The 20,247-nt window shown below is 43.0% G+C and overlaps 1 protein-coding gene across 4 annotated transcripts in view; it reads left to right on the plus strand.

The window, feature by feature from the left end:
• The window catches only part of ETV6 (ETS variant transcription factor 6), a 143,118-nt gene that overhangs the window by 112,317 nt on the left and 10,554 nt on the right, over positions 1–20,247 (plus strand). For all 4 annotated transcript variants that reach the window (XM_063355398.1, XM_063355406.1, XM_063355411.1 and 1 more), the window contains 2 exons: positions 1,250–1,384; positions 6,210–6,752. In XM_063355398.1, the coding sequence (XP_063211468.1) occupies positions 1,250–1,384; positions 6,210–6,752 (678 nt within the window). The remainder of the gene's footprint in view (positions 1–1,249; positions 1,385–6,209; positions 6,753–20,247) is intronic.

The raw sequence follows: 20,247 nt of genomic DNA on the forward strand, positions 1-20,247 counted from the left end.
AAGCTGCGGCAGGGGAGGTTTAGATTAGACATTAAGAAGAATTACTTTACTGAAAGAGTGGTCAGGCACTGGAACAGCCTGCCCAGGGAGGTGGTTGAGTCACCATCCCTAGAGGTGTTTAAGAAACGTCTAGATTTGGCACTTCAGGGCATGCTCTAGTGACAGAGATTGTAGGGGGTTTTTTTTGTGTGTGTATGGTTGGACTTGATGATCTCAAAGGTCCTTTCCAACCGTGAAGATTCTATGATTCTATGATTCTGTGTCAGCTTGGTGCAGTGCAATGTGCTGCAGACATTTCTGTGGAAGAATCATACAGTAGCAGCTAACAGGCTATATTTGCCCATACAGACCACCAAGTCTGCTGCATTTTGTTCCTTAGTCTGCATCTTATCCGTGGTCTAATATTGCCTGTTTCAGTGAGCTCCATACAGATTCCAGTAGCTAGAAATAACTGCCTTTGGGATCCCATTTGGGCTTTTCAGGAGTCCAGCCCATGACACCAAGAGTGCAATACAGAAGTTCCTAAGGCACCTATAGCACTCGAGTATCTCCAGGAGTTGTCACCACAGCAAAGGGTGTTCAGGATGGTTAAATCTTTCAGTTCTTTTCAAGTCTTTGACTCTGTCCCAAAGTAATTTCTCAAAGTGAGAGTTCTTCCTCCTGTGGATTTCCTAGAATGGAGTATCTTGGTAGCACGCTGCCTCTGGCCTTGAGGCACTGGTGTTGCACAGAGAGGCTTTACAGCATCTTCTGTCTCCTCCACCCATAAAGCCTAAATTGCTCAGTAATTAAAGAAAAGCACCATCTTTGCTTCCAGAAACTCACTGCATAAATCATGGACTCTACATTTAAGAATTCTGTGTCCTAAGTTGTCTATCTGAAAAATTGAGGCTATGATGAGAGGAGGTAGGACGCTGAACTAACTACTGCTTGTAAAGTTTTGGAGCTCTTGGATGATCAGTCATATAGCCTGAGAAAAACTCTGTTTTGGTGTAATAAAAGCCATGTCTTGTCATCCTCCCATTTTTCCACAGTCACACACAGAGGCATGACGTGCAGCTTTTCTTTTTCTTTCCTTTCCTTTCAGGGAAGAACCTTGCAAAACAGTAAATTGTAGGATTTTACTGCAAGCATTTTGGGTTCTGAAAATAGCACCCAGGAGCCATGAATTCATGCATCAGATGGCAAAATGAGTCTTCTCAGCAGTATGCAGGTTTTCATTTCCTTTCTCCTGCTGTTTGTCTTTCAGGTGATGTTTTATACGAACTCCTTCAGCATATCCTGAAGCAAAGGAAAGCTCGTATGCTCTTCACACCTTTCTTCCACCCTGGGAACTCTATCCATGCTCAGCCAGAGGTCATATTACACCAGAATCATGATGAAGGTAACTCTGTCTCATTCTTATGGGAGCTGCCATTATAGAGGCGAGTAGGGTAAGGCTGTGAGGAATTATGTAATTTTCTTGCTCCAAAGTTACTTATATAAAAGCTACTGTCCTCCCTCTGTCTCCGTAGCTTTAGAGCAATCAACTGGTCTGGAGAGTCAACTGTCCATTCTCCGTTTATCTTCTATTATCTTGCCCTGTTTCCAAAGCCTGCTTAAAAGCTATGCCAGATGCATATTTAACAAATACCAGAAAGTTTTATTGACCCCATTGATTCATTTTTTCTCACTCCCAATAAGGTAGCCAAAGATGCTTCATGGGCTTTTAGTATCCTGGAGATGCAATTAGATGCAATTGTTTGCAGAGCAAGGGAGAAGGCAGCCTCAGAGAGGAACATCTAACTCAAAGTCACTTCAGCTCACAGTCTGTCATCACATCATGCCAGAGTTCCTAGCACTGAGACCATCTTGTTGCTCAGCTTTTGAGCTTATTGAGCAATTCATGTTGAGAGAAGGTTTTTTCTGCAGGTTTTCTCTGATTTTTAGTATCAGAATTACTTGCTTATGTTATTATCTAGCCTTCTAGTACTGTCTACACATACCATGGCTGTCAGAGGCGCTGAAGAAAGAATAGAAACGTTTGTGGAATTGCAGATTTGGGCTTATTTTACTCATTATTAGTTCAGATCAAAATGTAAGTATGCTTCCTTCAGTGGAAAATTGAGGGTTTATTTTCTTTAAAAATATACACACTAAAGTGCATCTTGGTTTTCTCCAATAACAGATAAATATAAAGCCTAAGCCTTTTAAAAGGTCCTTTCCATGAAAGCATCAGGCAGAATTCACTTTTTCAATTAAAAAGAAATTCCAGGAAAAAGTAGTGTTACTCCTTTTCAAGTAAAGAGGAGAAGAGAACAGAAGTGAGTTAGGATATTGCCCTAGTGTCTGCTAACTAAGATGCATGAAGTATTTCAAGATTCAACGTGGGATTGCAAGAGAGGATTCAGGGGTACTCTCAGACCTGTTCAGGTTGCCCATGGCGAGCCTGAGCAAGCCAGAATCAAATGGCACCAGCAAAACTCTGAGACTAAGCCAAGAGCAGGACAGCAGCAGGTGGGATAAGGACGCTCCAAAGTGTTTCCACACAGCTGTGTAAATATTTCAGATTACAAGAGGGTGCTATAGGTCAGGATGAGGTTGAATTGGCCGAGTTGTGCAAGAGACAGTTACCTAGTGTATTAAGATAGGCACTTTCCAGAGACCATTATGAAAATCTCAATTTTTTTCCTGAAGCTTGGCATTCACCCACAAATGTTCCCTTTCTAAATTTCAAACATAAATACTAGCTGCTCTCTCAGACACCCCTACATTAAAGATATGGAGCAACTTTTACTCTAGAGAGGTTTTCACAGGGATGTTGAGTTGGCCTTTCATGTGCGTCACTTAAAACGTAAGTCCTGTGCAGTCTAGTCCAACTTCTGTCAGAGCACAGGATGATTAAGAAACAGCTTTGATTTCTTCCTCACAATACTCTGGCTGCTGATAGTGCCACTGTATTTGCTTAGAGAGCTCTGCGCTATTACTTAACACTTCATAATGAAAAAAATTAGTTCTTGTTTTGCTGGGAGAAGAACTTCAAAACAAGCAAAAGAAACTATACTTTGCCTGCCACAAGACTCTGAGCAATCAGAAACTCTCTATGCCAAGAATTTATGGTCAGGTGAATTTATTTATTTATGTATTTTGCCATTCCTTCTTTCTTCTTCCTGTTTCATAGAGTTGCTTGGGAGAACCTAGCACAATTAAGTTTACCATTTTCCCTCAGCAAAATGCAACTTAGTGAAAAAAGGAGAATGAATGTGAGAAGCAAAACTTAACCCTGCCAAACTCACAAACTGTAACAGGGGGTTCAAGTGTTACTTTGGCACAATTTTGAATGGCCAAACTTCATAGGTGATGGATCTTTTTTAGAATCCCTTCTTACTCCAGTGATCTTTTTCCATTTTCTTCTACTTTCCATTTTTCTTCTACTATTCTTCCATTTCCTAATAGATTATATACTTATGATCCTGCTTCTAAATGCTTTCATTTTAAGTTAGTTAATCCAGAGTCAGATGAGACCAACATTTACATCTAGTGGCTTTTTACTAGCTTAAGCAAAGTGGGTTTGACTGTTGGAAATCAGTTGACAGAGGTGCAGGATTCCTCCAAGATGCATTGGCCTTGGCTTGGAATCTGCCCTGGGGGCATTGGTCTCTGACCCTGTAGAGGGATGAGCAATGGAGAGTGAATTACCTACATCTCCAGTGGTCCTTCTGACTCAGCACTGAGAGTCATTTGATGGGATGCCATACAGGAAGCTTACGCCGTCATTCCCTGCACTTCTTTTATGGGTAAGCAAAGAGTGCCAATCTTTGGGATTGTCAGGCCAGCAATTGCTCACTCCCAGAGTGAGTGCAGCCCCACCCATCCCTGTATGGATCAGATCGGTCAGCAATTTTCCTGGGAGCTGAATTCCCTTTCACAGCTTTCCCTTCGAGAAAAGAGTGTTGGTCACTCAGAACGAAGAGCCAGACTGATGAGTGAACCTATTCCCACAGGAAATGATATACCATATGTGCTCAACTTACAGTCATCAAATGTGCCAAGGAATGAATGTGATGAGGATTTTATTCTGTTCAGGGTCATTTGTGGCAGTGGAACTGCTTGGAGCTGAGTTTCAATTGTTTTATGGTAAACAGCAACTTCAGCCATGAGGGGATTCTTTAGTTAAGTATTTAAAGAGAAAGATCTTGGAAGAAAGCGAACACTAGTGTGTATCTATTTGTGGTTTTTCCTCTTGCTGCTTTTTAAGGAGTTCCTTGATCTCTACGTTCTCTTCACGCTGTCCTGGTTCAGGATCACCATGGTTTGGGAGCAGACAAATAGGTCTGCTTCTGTTTGGAGCTTGACAGAGCCAACTAATGGTTGCAGAGAGCTTGGTGGAAAGCACAGCAAGGCAGTCCTTTCTGCTGTCAGGATAGCTGTTCCCCACAGCCAAGGCACTTTAAATTAGTAGGACAAACAATACAGTATTCTGGTCTATATTTACAGGCCAAGAATAACTACAGTGCATGTACATGAGTGGGGGTGGATGGTCTGTAGAAGACAGGACACTGAGTAAAACGGGGCTTGGTTTTCTTTCTATTATGGCAAAGAAATGAGACTTTAAGAAACGACAGCCACAGAGGTAGGTACAGTTGTAAATTAATTTCTCTTTGATCTTCACGTCAGTTGGTCTATCCCACATTAGCTGGCCACATTATATTTAAAGTTGTTTGGGTTTAAACAAGAACAATATATAGCTCTGGAGTTTCATGTCCTCCAGCTGTTTCATTGTGAATACCTTAAATAGCTCTGTGAATGCATTTTTCTTGTCTAGGACCACAACTGTGTGAAATAAGTCTTCTGGAGCCATGTAGTTTCTGCCTAGAATTTCAGGTTTTCCTGTAGACTGTATCATCCTTGTATAGATGAACAGCCCATTGAGTAGGCAAAAGTGTTGGTGCTATGTCACTGCCTGGCACTACATTTTCTCAGGACTAGAGCTTTTCCTGTTCAGGCATTTCCCAGAGTAAGTGCTGATCCCTCTTTTGATGCCTGCCTGAGTTCCAGGGCAGCAGGAGCCCCTGGGTCTTCACCTCGACAGGGTCTTCAACAAGAATCGCTGCCTTGACAAGGGAGCAAGAGGATAGTTAAAGAGGATCAGAGCAAATGGAGTGAACAAACAGGCAGCCACAAATAGGCAGCTACTTTTTTCAGTTGTTGACATGTACCCAGCAGTTTCCTTCTCTTATCATCCAAGGCTTTCAACAAACAGCACTGAAATTTGATCTTTGTTTTTCAGATAAAAACCTGTTAGTCACTGCACTCTGGTGGTATTTGCCTCTTTTGTCAGTAATTTCACAAGTCAAAATTGATGGCCCTAGCTAAGCTGAAAGTTTGCACTGTTTATGTCAAGCATTTCATTTTGTGAGAAGATTGTTAGTATGTGAAGACATTGACCTAGAGCCATGATTTATCTCCCCCCTGCTGTTAAGAATCACAGCTGGGGAAGTATGCTCATGCAAAAGTGCTGCTAGAAGTTCTCTTGATGAAGAAATGTGTTTATATGGGAAAACCCATCAGTAGACAGCAGAGACTAAATAAAACAAGTTGAAAATATCCTTATGAAAATGTTACATGCTCTAAAAATCAAAGCAGCAATAAAATTTAGCTAGTGTTTCACAAAGAGCTTCCTACCAGTGGCTTTTTCTAGGTAACTCAGTCCGTATTTCAGACTAAGATATTCCCTACCTTCGCCCAAGCCTCTACCATCTAAAACTTACTAACCAATATTTTCCTGGAGACATTTTCCCTTGTTATCTCTGCCCTCTACCTCACAGTGCTCATCACGGTACAATAACAGGAACCACATGTAGAGACATGAATGTCAGTAGACAAGTTTCAAAGCATGTGCACAGAAACACAGTTAATACAGCTGAATCAGGTAGTACTTTCTTCACTTGTGTTCCAGTCACATTCTCAAAATGGGACTTCTCTTGACACGTTCCCCCAGGAACTACCTTTACATGGTGGTGGAGGGACATTGTTTTCACGGTACTGATTTCATTCTGTGCAGTAATATCTGCATTTGTATGGTGTTTTTCTGGGCATCTATAGGTCACACAAATGAAAACATTTCCAAGCTGACAGCAATACCCAGTAAGCCCAGGTACCAGTTTGACAGTTAGATCCTACACCTTGATCACAATATACACAATCTGTTTGGTTTTTTTTCTCCACAGATAGCTTTGTCCAGAGACCTTCAAGACCATCCACAGAAACAGTCCACCACAACCCCCCAACCATTGAACTGTTGCATCGTTCTAGATCACCCATCACCAACAACCACCGTCCATCACCAGATCCCGATCAGCGGCCACTGAAGTCCCCTATGGACAACACTATCCGTCGCCTCTCCCCAGCTGACAGGGTGCCAGGGACAAGGCATCAGCAAGAGAACAACCACCAGGAGCCCTATCCTCTCTCAGTGTCCCCGATAGAAAACAACCACTGCCCGCCTCCTTCTGAGGTGCTCCAGAAGCCCTCCAGCCCTCGCCAGGAGAACACCAGGGTCATCCAGTTGATGCCCAGCCCTATCATGCATCCTTTGATACTGAACCCCAGGCACTCCGATTTCAAACCACCAAGGTTGTCCGAGGATGGGCTGCACAGGGAGGTAAAGCCAATCAACCTGTCCCACCGAGAAGAGTTAGCTTATATGAACCACATCATGGTGTCTGTATCCCCTCCTGAGGACCATGCAATGCCAATTGGAAGAATAGCAGGTAAGTGACATTCTCTAAGCTACACCAAAGTTGACGCTCTTCATTCATAACTAACTATGCTGTATATTAAGAGCTTCTCATTTCCTTTTGCTACTCTGTAACCTCAAGAGTTTACTGGCATTCTGCAAGTTTCACCACATCTGTGGTTTAGACAGTTAAATATGATTAAACCAGTTTCATGGCAGGTAAGCAAAGGTACAGAGTGAGTTGCTTGTGACCACAGAATGCGTAATTGGTATTGAAACATTTGTGTCCTGACACTCACTGCCTCTCTACCCACTCGCAATCCATTTCTTTCCCAAGATACCTATCTCCAAAGCCTTGTCCTTCAAAGAGGTAATTTTCCAACAGTTGCATTCATGGTAGTGTCCAGTCCTATGGAAAGAAAAAAACCCTCTGTCAGTAACCTTTGAGATAATGCAGTGTCAAGCCTGCTGTTATGTAGATGGCGGGACTAATGAAATATCACCTCAGAGTCCTACTTCATAGGCTTTCCTGTGCTTCTCACACTAGGATTGTCCCTTTTTACAGAAACAAGGTTGCCTTTGTCCCACGCAAACCACAGGCATAGTCTCACTTTTGTTATCGTAAATAACTGACATCACAACAGCTGAATCAGGAAGCTGAGGTTACAGAAAATGTTTTTTGTACTTGAAAGGGAACTGTAAATAGATAGGGAGAGGGGAAAGGGGAATCCAACCACTTCAGAAATATGCTGAATGCGCCAGTAACCAATTTCTTTTGAGAGATGTAAATACACACCACACCCAAAAACATTCCATGCATTTATGTCAGTTATGTGATACCCAGCTCCTGTGGGGTATTACACATGTCTACAGGGGTACATTTTATAACACCTTGTTCTTTTTTGTCCTTACATGCCTTAAATTTTTTACAGATGTGGTGCTGCCTCAGCTTTAATGAGGAAGATTTTCTATTTTCTTAAGACTTACCACTTTAAATTCAAAAGGTACATATCTCTCCACCTAGTCAAATATCAAGCACAACAAGGGCCATGATCCTTTCACGTATCAGAGAGATGGGTTACGGAAGTCTAATCTTCTGACATTTTTGCCTGGCTGACATTTGTCTCTCTTCTTTTGATTTTTATTACCCACACTCTTCTCAGCAAGTTAAGAAATAGGCTTAATGTTGTGGCAGAGACGATACCCTACCGGTTGCATCACTGGAGATTTCCTTTCCATAAAGTACTATTGGAAAATCAGGGGGATTGTTAATTTTTATTTTTCAGAAGGAAATGTTCTCTAAAAATGAAGCCTAGACCAAAAAGAATGTAAGAAAAAATATGGGGAGCAGGTGGTGGTGTAATTTTTTAATTTGAACCCGAGAGTTTTCTTACATAATTGGGAATCTTTGGTTTCTGCACGTAGTGCACTGGGTCCGGTGACATCAGTCCAGTAACTAGTAGTCCCACATCCTTCTCATTTCTATGTTGTTTGCAGGGCAACAGAGCCCAAGCCCATGGATATTTGGGCCTAATGCAGTTGCTTGGCAAATATATGTAGCAGTTTAAAGGGTTATACACGGGCTACAGTTGCATGCTTAGCTGCTTTGGCTTAGACCCACCAGCATGGTGGCATGTCTTAAAGGGCTGGTGAAGTATTTCATGCCAAAAAGACCTGAGGTGTACTCAAGCATTCAGTTCAGATGAGAGCAGTGCAGGGGTTTGGGGGATTACATAGCTGGTGGTTGCCAGCGTCTTAGATTTCTATTGATACACTTGCCAGCGTACTTCCATCAGTACCCCATGTCCTTCAACTGTAAATGCCACCAAGCCTCACTTGCTGTACCAGCACAAGCTAGTGCTATTCTGGTTGGGTTGTAATGGCTCCTGAACTGTAGCTGGCCCCTGTAAAAGGTTCACAGCCAATTTAAAGGTGACAAAACCCAGATTACTACCAAAAATGTAGACAGCCCATGCTTCATACCTGAAGTCAGCTTCATCGGTGCTATTGAATTCAATGGCAGCCTACTTAGCCCCCTAGAAAGAAAATACACACCTTTCTACCTGCTTCCCCCCATCTTACAGCCTTCATTTAGATTAAGTAAGTGATTTCATTTTAAAAGCATTTCTTTTTTATGTCAGCATAAATCCATTTTCCACCTGAGTCTCCTTGTCTTCACTGACACTGCTATAGTTGAGATGGAGGCTTTTGACCAACCATGGCTCACCACTGCAAATTGAGAGAGACCATGAAAATTATAACACTTAAACTGCGAATGTGCATCAATACAGCTGTATTGTTAAAAAGGGCTTTTTAAAAATCACTGGCATAATTTCTATTTTATGGATGAGCAAGACTGATGGGTTGGGTAATGAAAGGCTTTACAGGTAGACCAGTGCCAGAGCTAAGTGCTTATCTGTTTACACTGGTGAGGAGAGATCCTTGACTTTCTGCTGGCTTAACCATTTGCATGCAGGTGATTTTCAGGGGAGATAGCGATGAGGAGCAGCTACCAGGGAAGCCCCATGGGCTGCTGACTAAAACACTGGGCTAAGCTCCAAAACATGTTCTATTCCCAGCTCAGATATTTTAAATTGTAAAAGGAATTCTTCCTGGACGTAAGATACCTCACAGCCTCATAAACCTGTTTACTTGTAGATAGAGTCTGTTTTTAAATGCAGTGTGCAATTACTTGGTGCTGAGAAAGAAAACAATGTTTTCGCTTGCTGCTATCCACAAATACTCTGTTTTCAGGAGGTCAATCAATAGAGCTCTGGACTTCCTGTCAGACAAAATAATGACCTCTACTCACCATCTGACTAATCTTTCCTACTTTTTTATGTAATATAGCTTCTCAAAATATTAATTTTACTGGTAAAGCACTTTCCCTTTTACAGCAAAGAATTTCAAGTTGAAGGTCGTACTCCCTTTTCCTCTAAGGCCATTTTACACTTCTCTAGCAAAGCAAGAAGCATAAAGTATCTTTATGTTACTCATTAAGGTCCCATATATTATTCGTCAGTGGCTAGAGTTGATTTAGCTATCTTCTCACAATATGCACGAGTCTTTTCTGTAACTTCATCAGAACTAGAGGTCATCGTGTTGGGATGATCCAAAGGCAGACTTGCATCCCTTGTAAATACACCAGGGAAGGGTTAAGCTAATGTAACTCAGGCATGAATAGTCATCTAGCTATGACAGCATTTAAAAGTATTAAAAATACCTCAGAAGGGGAGTTCAGCAGAGTGGTGTAATCGACAATTTTCACCACTGGAACTGCTGATTCAAAACGGCAACAGTGTTTGTTGGTAGTCAGCTCCTAACTTGGACTAGCAAACAGGCAGACTATCTGGCATACTTTTACCTCTGAATTTTTTTAATAGTCTGTCATGGTTCACCCCCAAATAGCTTCCAAGAATTTCGTTCTCTGGGGAAAAAGAATATACTTTATACCTATCTTTTTTTTTTAATGCAGTTGCAGTTTCAATCAAGAGAGGCACCTGAAATGAGCTCTTCTGCAGAATGGAAATTCCACTCCCCATACACCCCTGACTGGGAGGGTTTTGTTATCAAATATTTTAGGACTTTGATATCTCATAAAAGGTACTTCCCCAAGGTACAAGGAGAGGCAGGGGTTATTGCGTTGGCAGGCATTCATAGCATATCATGGCTGAGGCATGCACTGCAGCCCTGGTGGAACCAGAGCCACCAGAAACTGTCCCTGCAGCTGTCCTGAAGTTCTGCCCCCATGGCTTTCCTTGGGAGCTCTGCCGTTGACTTCAACCAGTGCAGGTTTTCATCATAAAACTTTATTTAGGTGTCAAAAATGTCCTTTTTTCAGATGTCCCGGTCCACCTCGGCTTCTTAGCATGAAGGAAAAGGGGAACTGACATATTAGATCTCACCAGAAACCTGTTGGTTGCCTACAGACACAGAAGTCCCTTCAAGAGGCAGTTATGGGATTATCCAACTACAATAGAGTTGGTTTTGTCCTAACTTTTATCACATAGAGGTTGGTTTAGAAACATCCAAATTAATCTAAGACATGCTGGAGTTCACCTCCCTTTTGATTCAGTCGCCTAAAACTCGCTAACACAATTCTGGGTGTTTCTTGTGAGGGAAAATATATTGCTGAGCAGGTTCCTGAGATTTCCAGTTCCCAGCGTCTTTGTTTTTCCTATACTAGCTCTCTGGGACTGAAAGGCGTGTTCACTAATCCACAGCAAATGCTGGCTGTGAAACTTTGGGATATAGATCCCCCTTTACTCAAGCACTGCCCAGTACAGGTGGAAACCGAATAACTGCATGGGTGTGAAAGCCAGGTGCCGGAGCGCAGTGGTAGGTGCAGCAGGACTCTCCCCAGGGGCTTCCTGTGCTGTTGGAATTGGGAGCCACTAAACCCCATTAAGCTCAGGGTTTGCTCTGTGCGTGTCTGAGGCAGATCTATCCCGTTCGTACAAGCAGCTTGGAAGGGCGAGCATTGCTATTCCTCTGCAGAGCCCCACCCTGCCTACTGCTTTTGATTCTGCTCTACATTTGGGGGGGGGGGGGGGGGGAATCTAGAGGCAGGTGAGCCGTGAGCCTGTTGTTGTCTATTAGTGTGCTGTTCTTATCAGCTGGGTTGCCTTAGCAACTGGGCTGTATTTGACTTTATGAGCTGCCAGATTTGTTTCTTCCCCTTCAGGAGTATGAGGAAAAGCCAGATAATGTTTAAATTGTTCAGAGGCACATTGTCTACCACTGTATTGGTTTGGCCCATAAAACTATTGACTGCTGTTGGAATGAGGACAGGCAAGATTCTTACCCTGCCAAAGTCATGAAAGAGATCTACCTCCATCTCTGCTTCTGACTCGCTATCCCTCCCTCGGTGTGCCACACATCCAGAGAGTACAGGGGCGTAGCGTGAACCCCACAGATTTGTAGCAAGACACGAATAAGTGACTTCTCAATAAAAACAGTCTGACTGTCGAAACTGAAAATCCCATCCCCTACTAAGAGCACGTCAGCTATGAATGACTCACATTCTACTAAAATCTACAAAATAGCACTTACGATGGGTGTAGGCTATTTGCTAGCTCTGAGCATGGGGACGTCTTTCACCCCAAAGCTCTGTAAAGATAGTAGTTTGGTTGTTTTGTGTGGGGAGAGAGGTTGGAGGGGGAACAGTACCAGGGATTCTCCTCCCCCTTTGTTTGAAAAACTTAATCACTTCTCATAAACTTGCGTGGGAGGGGAGAAGACAGGAGGAGTTAGTTGAGTGAATCTTTCACAAACAATGCTTAAAAAAACTGCTAATCAACTGAGACTTAACTTTTTCCTTTGGAATTAAGATGGAAAGTTTCCTTTAAAGGAGGATAAGGAGAACAAACTTAGCTGATCAAGCTATTAGATTCGTAACACTAAGCACTTAGAGCTTAAACATCACAAGTCACCCCACTTCAAAACCTAGCACCTTGGTCATCAGTGTGTCTGCAACTTACCTACTAGGACCAGAGCTCCAGTGCCCGCATTGCCCACCCGCATTTGCTCCAGATGTGTTCATGTGTCATTTATGACTGTGTCAAGCTGTAGGATGATCTTTTTTTTAAACTGTTACACCAGTAACATCCTTTGTGCAAATGCAGTTACACCACATTAATTTATTTCCCTTTCTGTACAAAATAGCTGTACAGGCACAGTTACTATGCAATGCCATATGCTGGGTGGGAGGGAGGGAGGGTGGGAAAGCAGGCAAAGAAGAGTATAGTAAAGGGGGTTAAAAAACTACAACTAAGCACAACTTAGAAGTTTTGCAGCAGCTAATACTGTTAGCCATCACATAAGGGATGCAGCTTCCTCTTCCATTTGATATTTAGTGTTTGCAATACAGTAGTATCTATAGGCTCTATTGTGCTACAGTCCCTGCCCCGGAGAGTTCACTATCCAAACAGACAAGGTAAATATAAAGAAAGGGAAGGCACACAAAGGTGAAAAGTGTTTTCAAGAGTTCTAGCACTGATCAGGGTTGGAAAGAGAGAGCTGTACAGCATAGCAGAATAAAATTATGCATTACAATGTATCAGTAGACACTACCTGACCAGTCCCCCACTCAAAACTGTAGGTTAAATTTTCTTCCGGATTTTGGTGATTAGTAACACCGTTAGGTATGCTATAATGCCTCACATCTACAGGTTCCAATTTGTTTAAAAATATATTTTATCCAATTCAAAATTGGAACAACCAACACCCTGCACTACTGGTCAGTCTGGTATTTCCCTGTTTTGGTTCTTCACTAAATGTCTTATCATGACAGCAACCCAAGCTAGCCATAAACTCAAGAGGCTGGGTACATAACTAACACCCAAGCGACCTGCGGCTGCTTTTGTCTGTTGCAGCATTTAAAGCCAGTCGTAATGTTTCTGTGATACAGCCACTTCTCTGTCGATGTTGCAGTCACATCCCCCAAGCAAAAGCAAAACCTGCCCAGCTGTGCCCATCTACTACTGGGACAATAACCTGGATTCTTGGACCCAAATCAGTCTTTCTGGTCTTTTTTTTTGGGAAGGGCATGAATTGTCTACGTGTGGAAGGCAGTGAGTACAACGGTTGTTAGTAGTAAAGGTTTGAACCTAATTTCCTCATATAGTCATTTGGTGTTGGTAGGTGACTTTATTCCAGAATGACAATACTGCTTTGCAAGTAGAAACCTTCTTGTAGAAGAAAGTCACTTAGGTGGACACACATGGCCACACAGACCTGCTGGGGCATTTCATATTAGGAAACGCCTACGGCAGTCAGGTTCTCTGCGTACACCAGCCCCCAAGCTAGCTGTCCATTCAGTGATGTGCATCACTGTTTCATTCATTACTATCCCCCCTTCCAAAGTTGCATCATGAGCTTCACTGTGGTGAATTCTTATCTAAACTGAAAATTATTGGTCTGTCCTTTGTAGAGGTTGACTGCTGACAAACTAAGCTTTAGAGACTTAGCTTTTGGTGTGTGCTTCCTTAGGGGTATTCTGATTTTTTAAGATGGCAGCCATCATTGCTAATGCCATAGCAATTTTTTAATGCCATAGGAGCCTATCTGTGTACATGCCTGAGACTGCCAAGGCTATCTTCACCGCTGTCGTGAGGCGTGATCCCAGCAGGGTTTGACAGCATGTGGTACTGACTGGTTGGCTTTTTTGAAGCACAGACTTGTGAGGCAACTGTGACAAGACAGTCTCAGAAGCTGAAGAGTTGTAAGTTACAGCCTGGCAAGCTACAGAAAACCAAAACTGTGGTTCACTTTAGCATACTAAGTTGTAAGTGGTGGGGGTTCAATGCCTGCTTTCCAGGCAGTTGACCCTCCTTCCCCATAGGGTAGCAGTTCATACAGATAGACTGGAGCCTTGAAAGAACCTGGAAATCTTAGTATAGGCATAGCCTGTCACTCCCATTTGGATATGACAATGATAATGTCACTGGCCTTGTTGAATCACTTGCCCTTGCAGTCATGTATGCTTTTACATTTGCAGTATATACCACATCTATTTCAAACCCCTTGTGGAAAGTCAGACTACTATAAAGAGACTGAAGTATGGATAAGAATCAAGCTCATCGAGTTCCTATTCATAGGACAAGTTTTCATTATAACCTTGAGAGTCATCTTAACATGGCATTAACAATTAATTTCAGCATGAAAGTGTGCCTTCCCTGCCAATTTAATTAATGACACTCAAGCAATAGCTGAATGGCAATGCTTGGATAGGTGGTTGCAGATTTTATGTGAAGTGTCTTGCTTTACAGCCGCCTCCATTCTTACTGCACAGTTACAGGAGCAGAAATTGCAGTCAGGGTTTCTTCTGGTCCACTCAGAAGCCAGGACTGACCAAGCCATAGCAAAGCTCAGTCATTTAGATTTCATCTTTCTCATTACTGCACTGCAGCACCTACACGCTGTGGCTAGACAGATGTACTAAGTGGGTTCAGAGTACCCTCAGCCTCCATTGGAGTCAGCAGGATGTTAAACACTTTTATAAGAAACTCGCCTTTTAATGAAAACATGCCCTTTATTTTCCCTGTATCTTGCACGCGTTCTTCAGGCTGGAGTTGTGTCGGAAATTCAGATTTTCTTCTACAAAGCAAGCTTGCATCACTTTGAACCCTCTTAGTTAAACCAGGAAATATACTGTAGTGTTGACACTACACTTCGCTGTCTTCAGAGACAGGCCTATTTAAGTCTAGTTTTAATACTAATAGGTCAGAAGTGGCATACAAAAGTTTGCATGAGTTTGTGTTAACTCAAACGCACACCTTTAAAGTGGTAAGACTACTATTTTCCGTCTTTGTTGAGGAGAGGGAAAGGGGAAGAAGAGAGCTGGAGTTTGTCTGTGTCTAAATTTGGAGATTTGACCCCAAGAAGGGGAGGTCACATTTCAGTTTTCTGCAAGTGGCCTCTCAGAAGTTGCGAGTTTACAGCTAATGAAGTCCCTTCAGGAGAGGCTTCCTGGGAACACACTAGGAGCCATGTCCATCAGCCACGCTCACACCTCTCAGAGTTCTCTGGGCTTTCTAATGGAGCACAGAAGTGAGGTTCTTGGGCAGTAGTCCCCTACAGACAATTATTTTATGCTGTTGAAAAAAAAAAAACAAAACAGAAGTCTAAACCTGAAGGGTGAACTGAGCTTGTGACAGAAGGTACTGGAGATTCTCATATTGTGGGGTCAAAATTATTACACGTGTTGGGAATGCCTTTGCTGTAGTTAAGTCATTCCTGTCTTTGCCGGCTTCTCTAGAGTACAATTCAGAAGATAAAGCTTCATCTGTAATTCTTGAATTCCCATCATTAAAGTCTTTGGCCAGTTTTCCAATGTCAAAGTGGTTGTGAGGTGTTTGTACGGTGTGCACGTGAACAGGCAGAGGCTGAATTTCTTTCCGTTTTCCTAGTCATTGCCCTTCCTGAGCAGTAAAGGTGAGGAAAAGCCACAGGAGGATCAGGGGCAGGTTTCTTTAGCAAGATGAACGGATGAGTGCTTTCTACCACTGTGGTGGAGCAGGAAAAGAACAACACTTGAAGCTAATGGAGCTACTGGAAATACCTGTCTGGTGGGGTTAGGGGGATGGAGCAGGAGAACAGGACAGGGAAAAAAGAAGACATTTTTTAATCCAACAGACTTTAGCTTGCAAAGTCTTCATCTATCAGACTGTCTCTGTCCCATCCTTTACATATTCTTTGTGATTTGAGTGCTCTTTTCTACAACCACATGAAGGATATGAACCTTTTGGATCCTGTTTCCCCTTACTGGTTTTTATTGCCAAAGACAGAGCTTGGCCTCGTCTTGCTGTGTTACTTTTACAACCTCACAGCACAACTGTTTGCAGCATGATAGTCTCAGGTTTCTGCTCTCCTTCTGCCTGATCTCCCACATGGCATTTGGGTACAAGACAGAAGCAACATACAACTGTTGTATTGTGCGATCTGGCAACCTCTTTCCTCAGCCCCAGCTTGAATTTACTGAGTTGAACAAACAGTTGTCTGTCAAGAGGTTTCTCCACATAGAAACATTGGCTTTACTGTACTGGCTTATCATCCTGCTTCCAACAGCAGCCAACATTCACGGAAAGAAAACTCTTATCCCTCAGTAACCTGGACATGGATTACCACAAAGGGACGAGCAGGACTGCTCCATCTCAGGATCAATGCTCCCTCAGTCCTCAGAGCCATTTAACCCCTTAATCACAAGACTTGGTTACTTTTTTATTGTAGTTTTGTCTGCTAAAATAAGTATGTCATACTCCTGAAACAAGTAACAGTATCAGCCAGCCTGATGAGCTTCAGGTAGCAGTTAGATAGCCAGAAGGTCCATTTGCCTTGTCCAGAAAGCTGTTGCACCGTATAGGATGTGGTTAAAATGCAATTAGAGCTCATCTCCATGGCAAGCATAAACCAAGTCAGGAATTAGGAGTTGTCTCCCAGTCATCTCTTTTATTTTCCGTACAAGTGAACAGCCATTAACCTTTGTGATTCCTTGGTTCTGGCTACAGTTTAAACAAATCCAGATGCCCCAAAGTAACTTTGTCTTCTGAGAGACTTATTGACCTTCTCCACCAAGGAGGATGATCACAGACAGTAGGCTGAAGGTCCACGGGACCTTCTGGGACTCTCCCTCTTTCCTCCCCATCCTCACCTGCTCTCTGCCAGTGTAGGCTTGCCACCTTCTTTGTGCTGGCATTAGCATTCACTAGATCTTCCTGCATGCAGGTTCAGCTCTCAAATAGCAGAAAGTCGGCTGATGTTTTTTTGTAGGGTTTGTTTTCTTCAGTTTAAGTGATTTAAGTCGGTTCACGGAGAAATCTAACAACAGAGCCAGCACGAGGTAAGCAGCACGAGGCGAGGAGGATAAAATGGAGATCAGGACCTTCTTCTTGCAGCAGCTATGGCCAGCTGAAGTTCACCAGCTCATCATTTCGATATCGTGAGCATCACCACGTTAGCTATCCTAACCACACTCCGGGTGTCCTTACTACAACCAGTGTACCAGAGAACTTCTAGAGAAGTTCTGTTCATTAGTCTCAGCTGTGAACAGCCATTGTTTGCTTCACTGTGAACAAATGCAGTTGAAGCTCAAACCACCTTGTAAAATAAAGGGGCCTGAGCTTGGGAGAACTCTTCAGCTGGTAGAAATCACAGAACCATTTAAGTCAAATGATATCATGCTGGAGAAATTTTCGGCTAACCTACTCAGCAAGGGGTAAGGCCTCAGCTGATGTCAGAGGGAGTATGACAACGTTACTTTGGCATGATCTCTTCCTCTGTGAAGCCATGTTAGTTTCCAAGTCAGTCATCAGCCAGACTGAATGCATTTTATATAATGATCTTCAGTGCAAGATGTGGGTGGGTCTCGCAAAACTTCTCTGTGGTTAAGAGAGGATTTTGGTGGTTGTTACATGAAGAAGGCCAGCCCTGCTTCTGCGCCACGGGCCTCACTTAAACAACAGGGGTCTCAGACGCAGTGTGTGTTTTAGGAAATGTTGCAGTGCAGGGGAATGTTGTATTCTGAACAAAAGAGGTCTTTAGCATGTACACGCCTATGCTGTTAACTGCATTATTTAGTCTAAGGGAGCACAGATAAAAGACCTCTCACTACCGCAACATCAAGACTACCTTGGCCAAGTGATACTAGAGAAGTCATTTGTAATGGCTGGACAAGTGTCAAAATACTAGGAACCTAAGATCCATAATGTTTAATTTATAGATCATTCTGAAATGGTATTTCAGTTCCAAGGGACGTGTATTACTACCATGTAGCCATTAGGAAGTATTTATATGCCAGTGTTCTTTAGGTGTATATTTAGAAGACTGTGCCTATAGACTTAAAGGATACTTGAAATGAAGAATCTGTAACATGTGCTTCCACTCACACAGTGTCTATTTGACTGTCACAAGGGATTCTTAATGACAATATTACAGTCTCCCCTTTTTTGTAACGTTATCCAAGCAGTGCTGTAAGTGTGGGCAGTAAACAGAACTTTTCAGCCAGAGAAGCGAAATTGAGTTTTACCATCCAAGAAGGAGTGGCTGAGGTTTGGGCACTTCTGCCTCGTAAAAGGAGGGGTCAAAACTAGAGTGAGGAGGCAAGACTGCTGCTATCGGTGGGGTTTAAAGCCAGCAATTGCTGTTTACAGAAGAGATTTCTTTCTACTCCTCAAAGCCCAACCACTCTGTCTCCTCTCCCCTACCCTCTCCAGAGCTGTGCAGCTGCCTGTTTTTCTTGTGCCAACCAGCAGCCAGCAGACTGAGCGGGGAGGCAGCCCCCAAGGCTTCACTCTCGCTGTGCCCACCTCGGGACTGTACAATGCATGGCTGTTATTAGCAGGAGTGTGAAACTGTTTCCTTGTGCACATGTAGGGCAGCGCTTATGGGGGACATTTTGAGAGCCAGCTCAGTACTCTACACCTGATCGCTACCTTGTGCCTAACTATGAAAATCCCTCTAGAAGCATTAACTCCAGGAAGAAAGTTGTAGCCGTGCCTCTCCATTTGAAGGCACAGTTTGCCCTAATTTCCAGCTAATTATGTAGTTCGCTCTTGCCCAGTAGTACAGCTGAGAAAATGGTGGGACACGGAAATGCGTGCCACATTGCTGGGAGCCGTTCACCACCTTCCCACTTCGGCTGGGTTGTTTGATACTGCATCGCCTTAAAGCCTCTCAGTCCCAGCTCTCTCCACAGCTAAATGCCTTTACCTTCAGATTGTACGAAGTTCATCCATCTGAATTCACTTTTAAAAAAAAGTACATGGGTGTGTTAGGGGGAAATGATGTTTCCTTGTGCTACAGAGATGTAGTTACTTTCTAAGTAAGCTTATTTTAGCCAAAAGGTAGGAAATTGCAGCATGCCCAAACAATTTATGTACCAGCCCCGACTCGACTCAACTCCCCTATTGAATCTCCCACACTTGTAAGCTTGCTGGGCCTCAGCAACACCCGTGTGCTTTCTCGCCATCGCTCACTAGCCAACACACACCCTGTGGAGAGTCCCCCTCCATGTGACTGCTCCTTTGGAGGCCTTCTGACAGCCAAGGAAGTGATGTAGTCTTCATGGACTCATTCACACCATCCAGACTTTCCTCAAACAAGTGATTTACGCTTACAAAACAACCATCCACATAAAAGTCCCTCTGTTCATTTCTCCATCCTTCCTGAAAATACACGTAACAGTTTTGACCTTCCTGGGGGATGCGACTTTCTGTATTGTCTTTACCAGCCTTCTGTGGAGGTGTCTCTTTTCCCAGTGGAGAAGCTCCTTTTAATAGCATTTTCTAGCATTGCCTCTTCTTGGGTTTTCACCAGTTTCATCAGCTGCAGTTTGCTCCAGATGGGCTCTACTATACTCCAAATTCATTACACTCGCTAAGAGTGATCAGGTGGTCTTTGACCTGTAGTCTGTATTGTCCTATTAAAGATGGCCTCTACTGGCCTAATAATGGTAGATTATTTAGTGTCTCCTCCTGTCAGTCAGGGAGACCCCTACAGAACCTCATAGTTTTTTACTGTGCAGTCTGTGGAGAGAGATACCCAGGGCGTAAATCATTTGTGATTAAAAACCAAAAAAAAACCTCAGAGTGCCTATGCTCAGGATCCTAAAGGTCTCCCATGTGAAACTTGAAAGAAGACAAACTGATTTAGGTACTCTGCAAACAGAGCTCATACATTTAACTAAATTGCGCTGCCAAGCATCAGCTAGTCCATAATAGCTGACAGTGTGCATAGCTTTGACAGTGTCATAGCTTTCTGCAGAGGTGAGAGCAAATGCAGCGAGCCTAAATCTTTTCTACGGGTGTTTAAAGCTAATGCTTTTTATTTCCTCTTTGCAGTGGCTTGAGACAGAGTGGCCACAGTTGCCTTGATGCATGCCAGCTCATTAAATTATTGCAACTCAGTCATATATGTAAATTTGCTGATAGACAAGTTTTAAGTGGTTGTTGGAGCCAAGCAGAACTTTCAAGAATTTTCAATTTTCTTGTTGAACCAAACAGATTTAGAGGTCTAAGATACTTGGGTGGTTG

Source organism: Chroicocephalus ridibundus, chromosome 1 (assembly GCF_963924245.1).
Source record: "Chroicocephalus ridibundus chromosome 1, bChrRid1.1, whole genome shotgun sequence".
Classification (NCBI taxonomy): domain Eukaryota; kingdom Metazoa; phylum Chordata; class Aves; order Charadriiformes; family Laridae; genus Chroicocephalus; species Chroicocephalus ridibundus.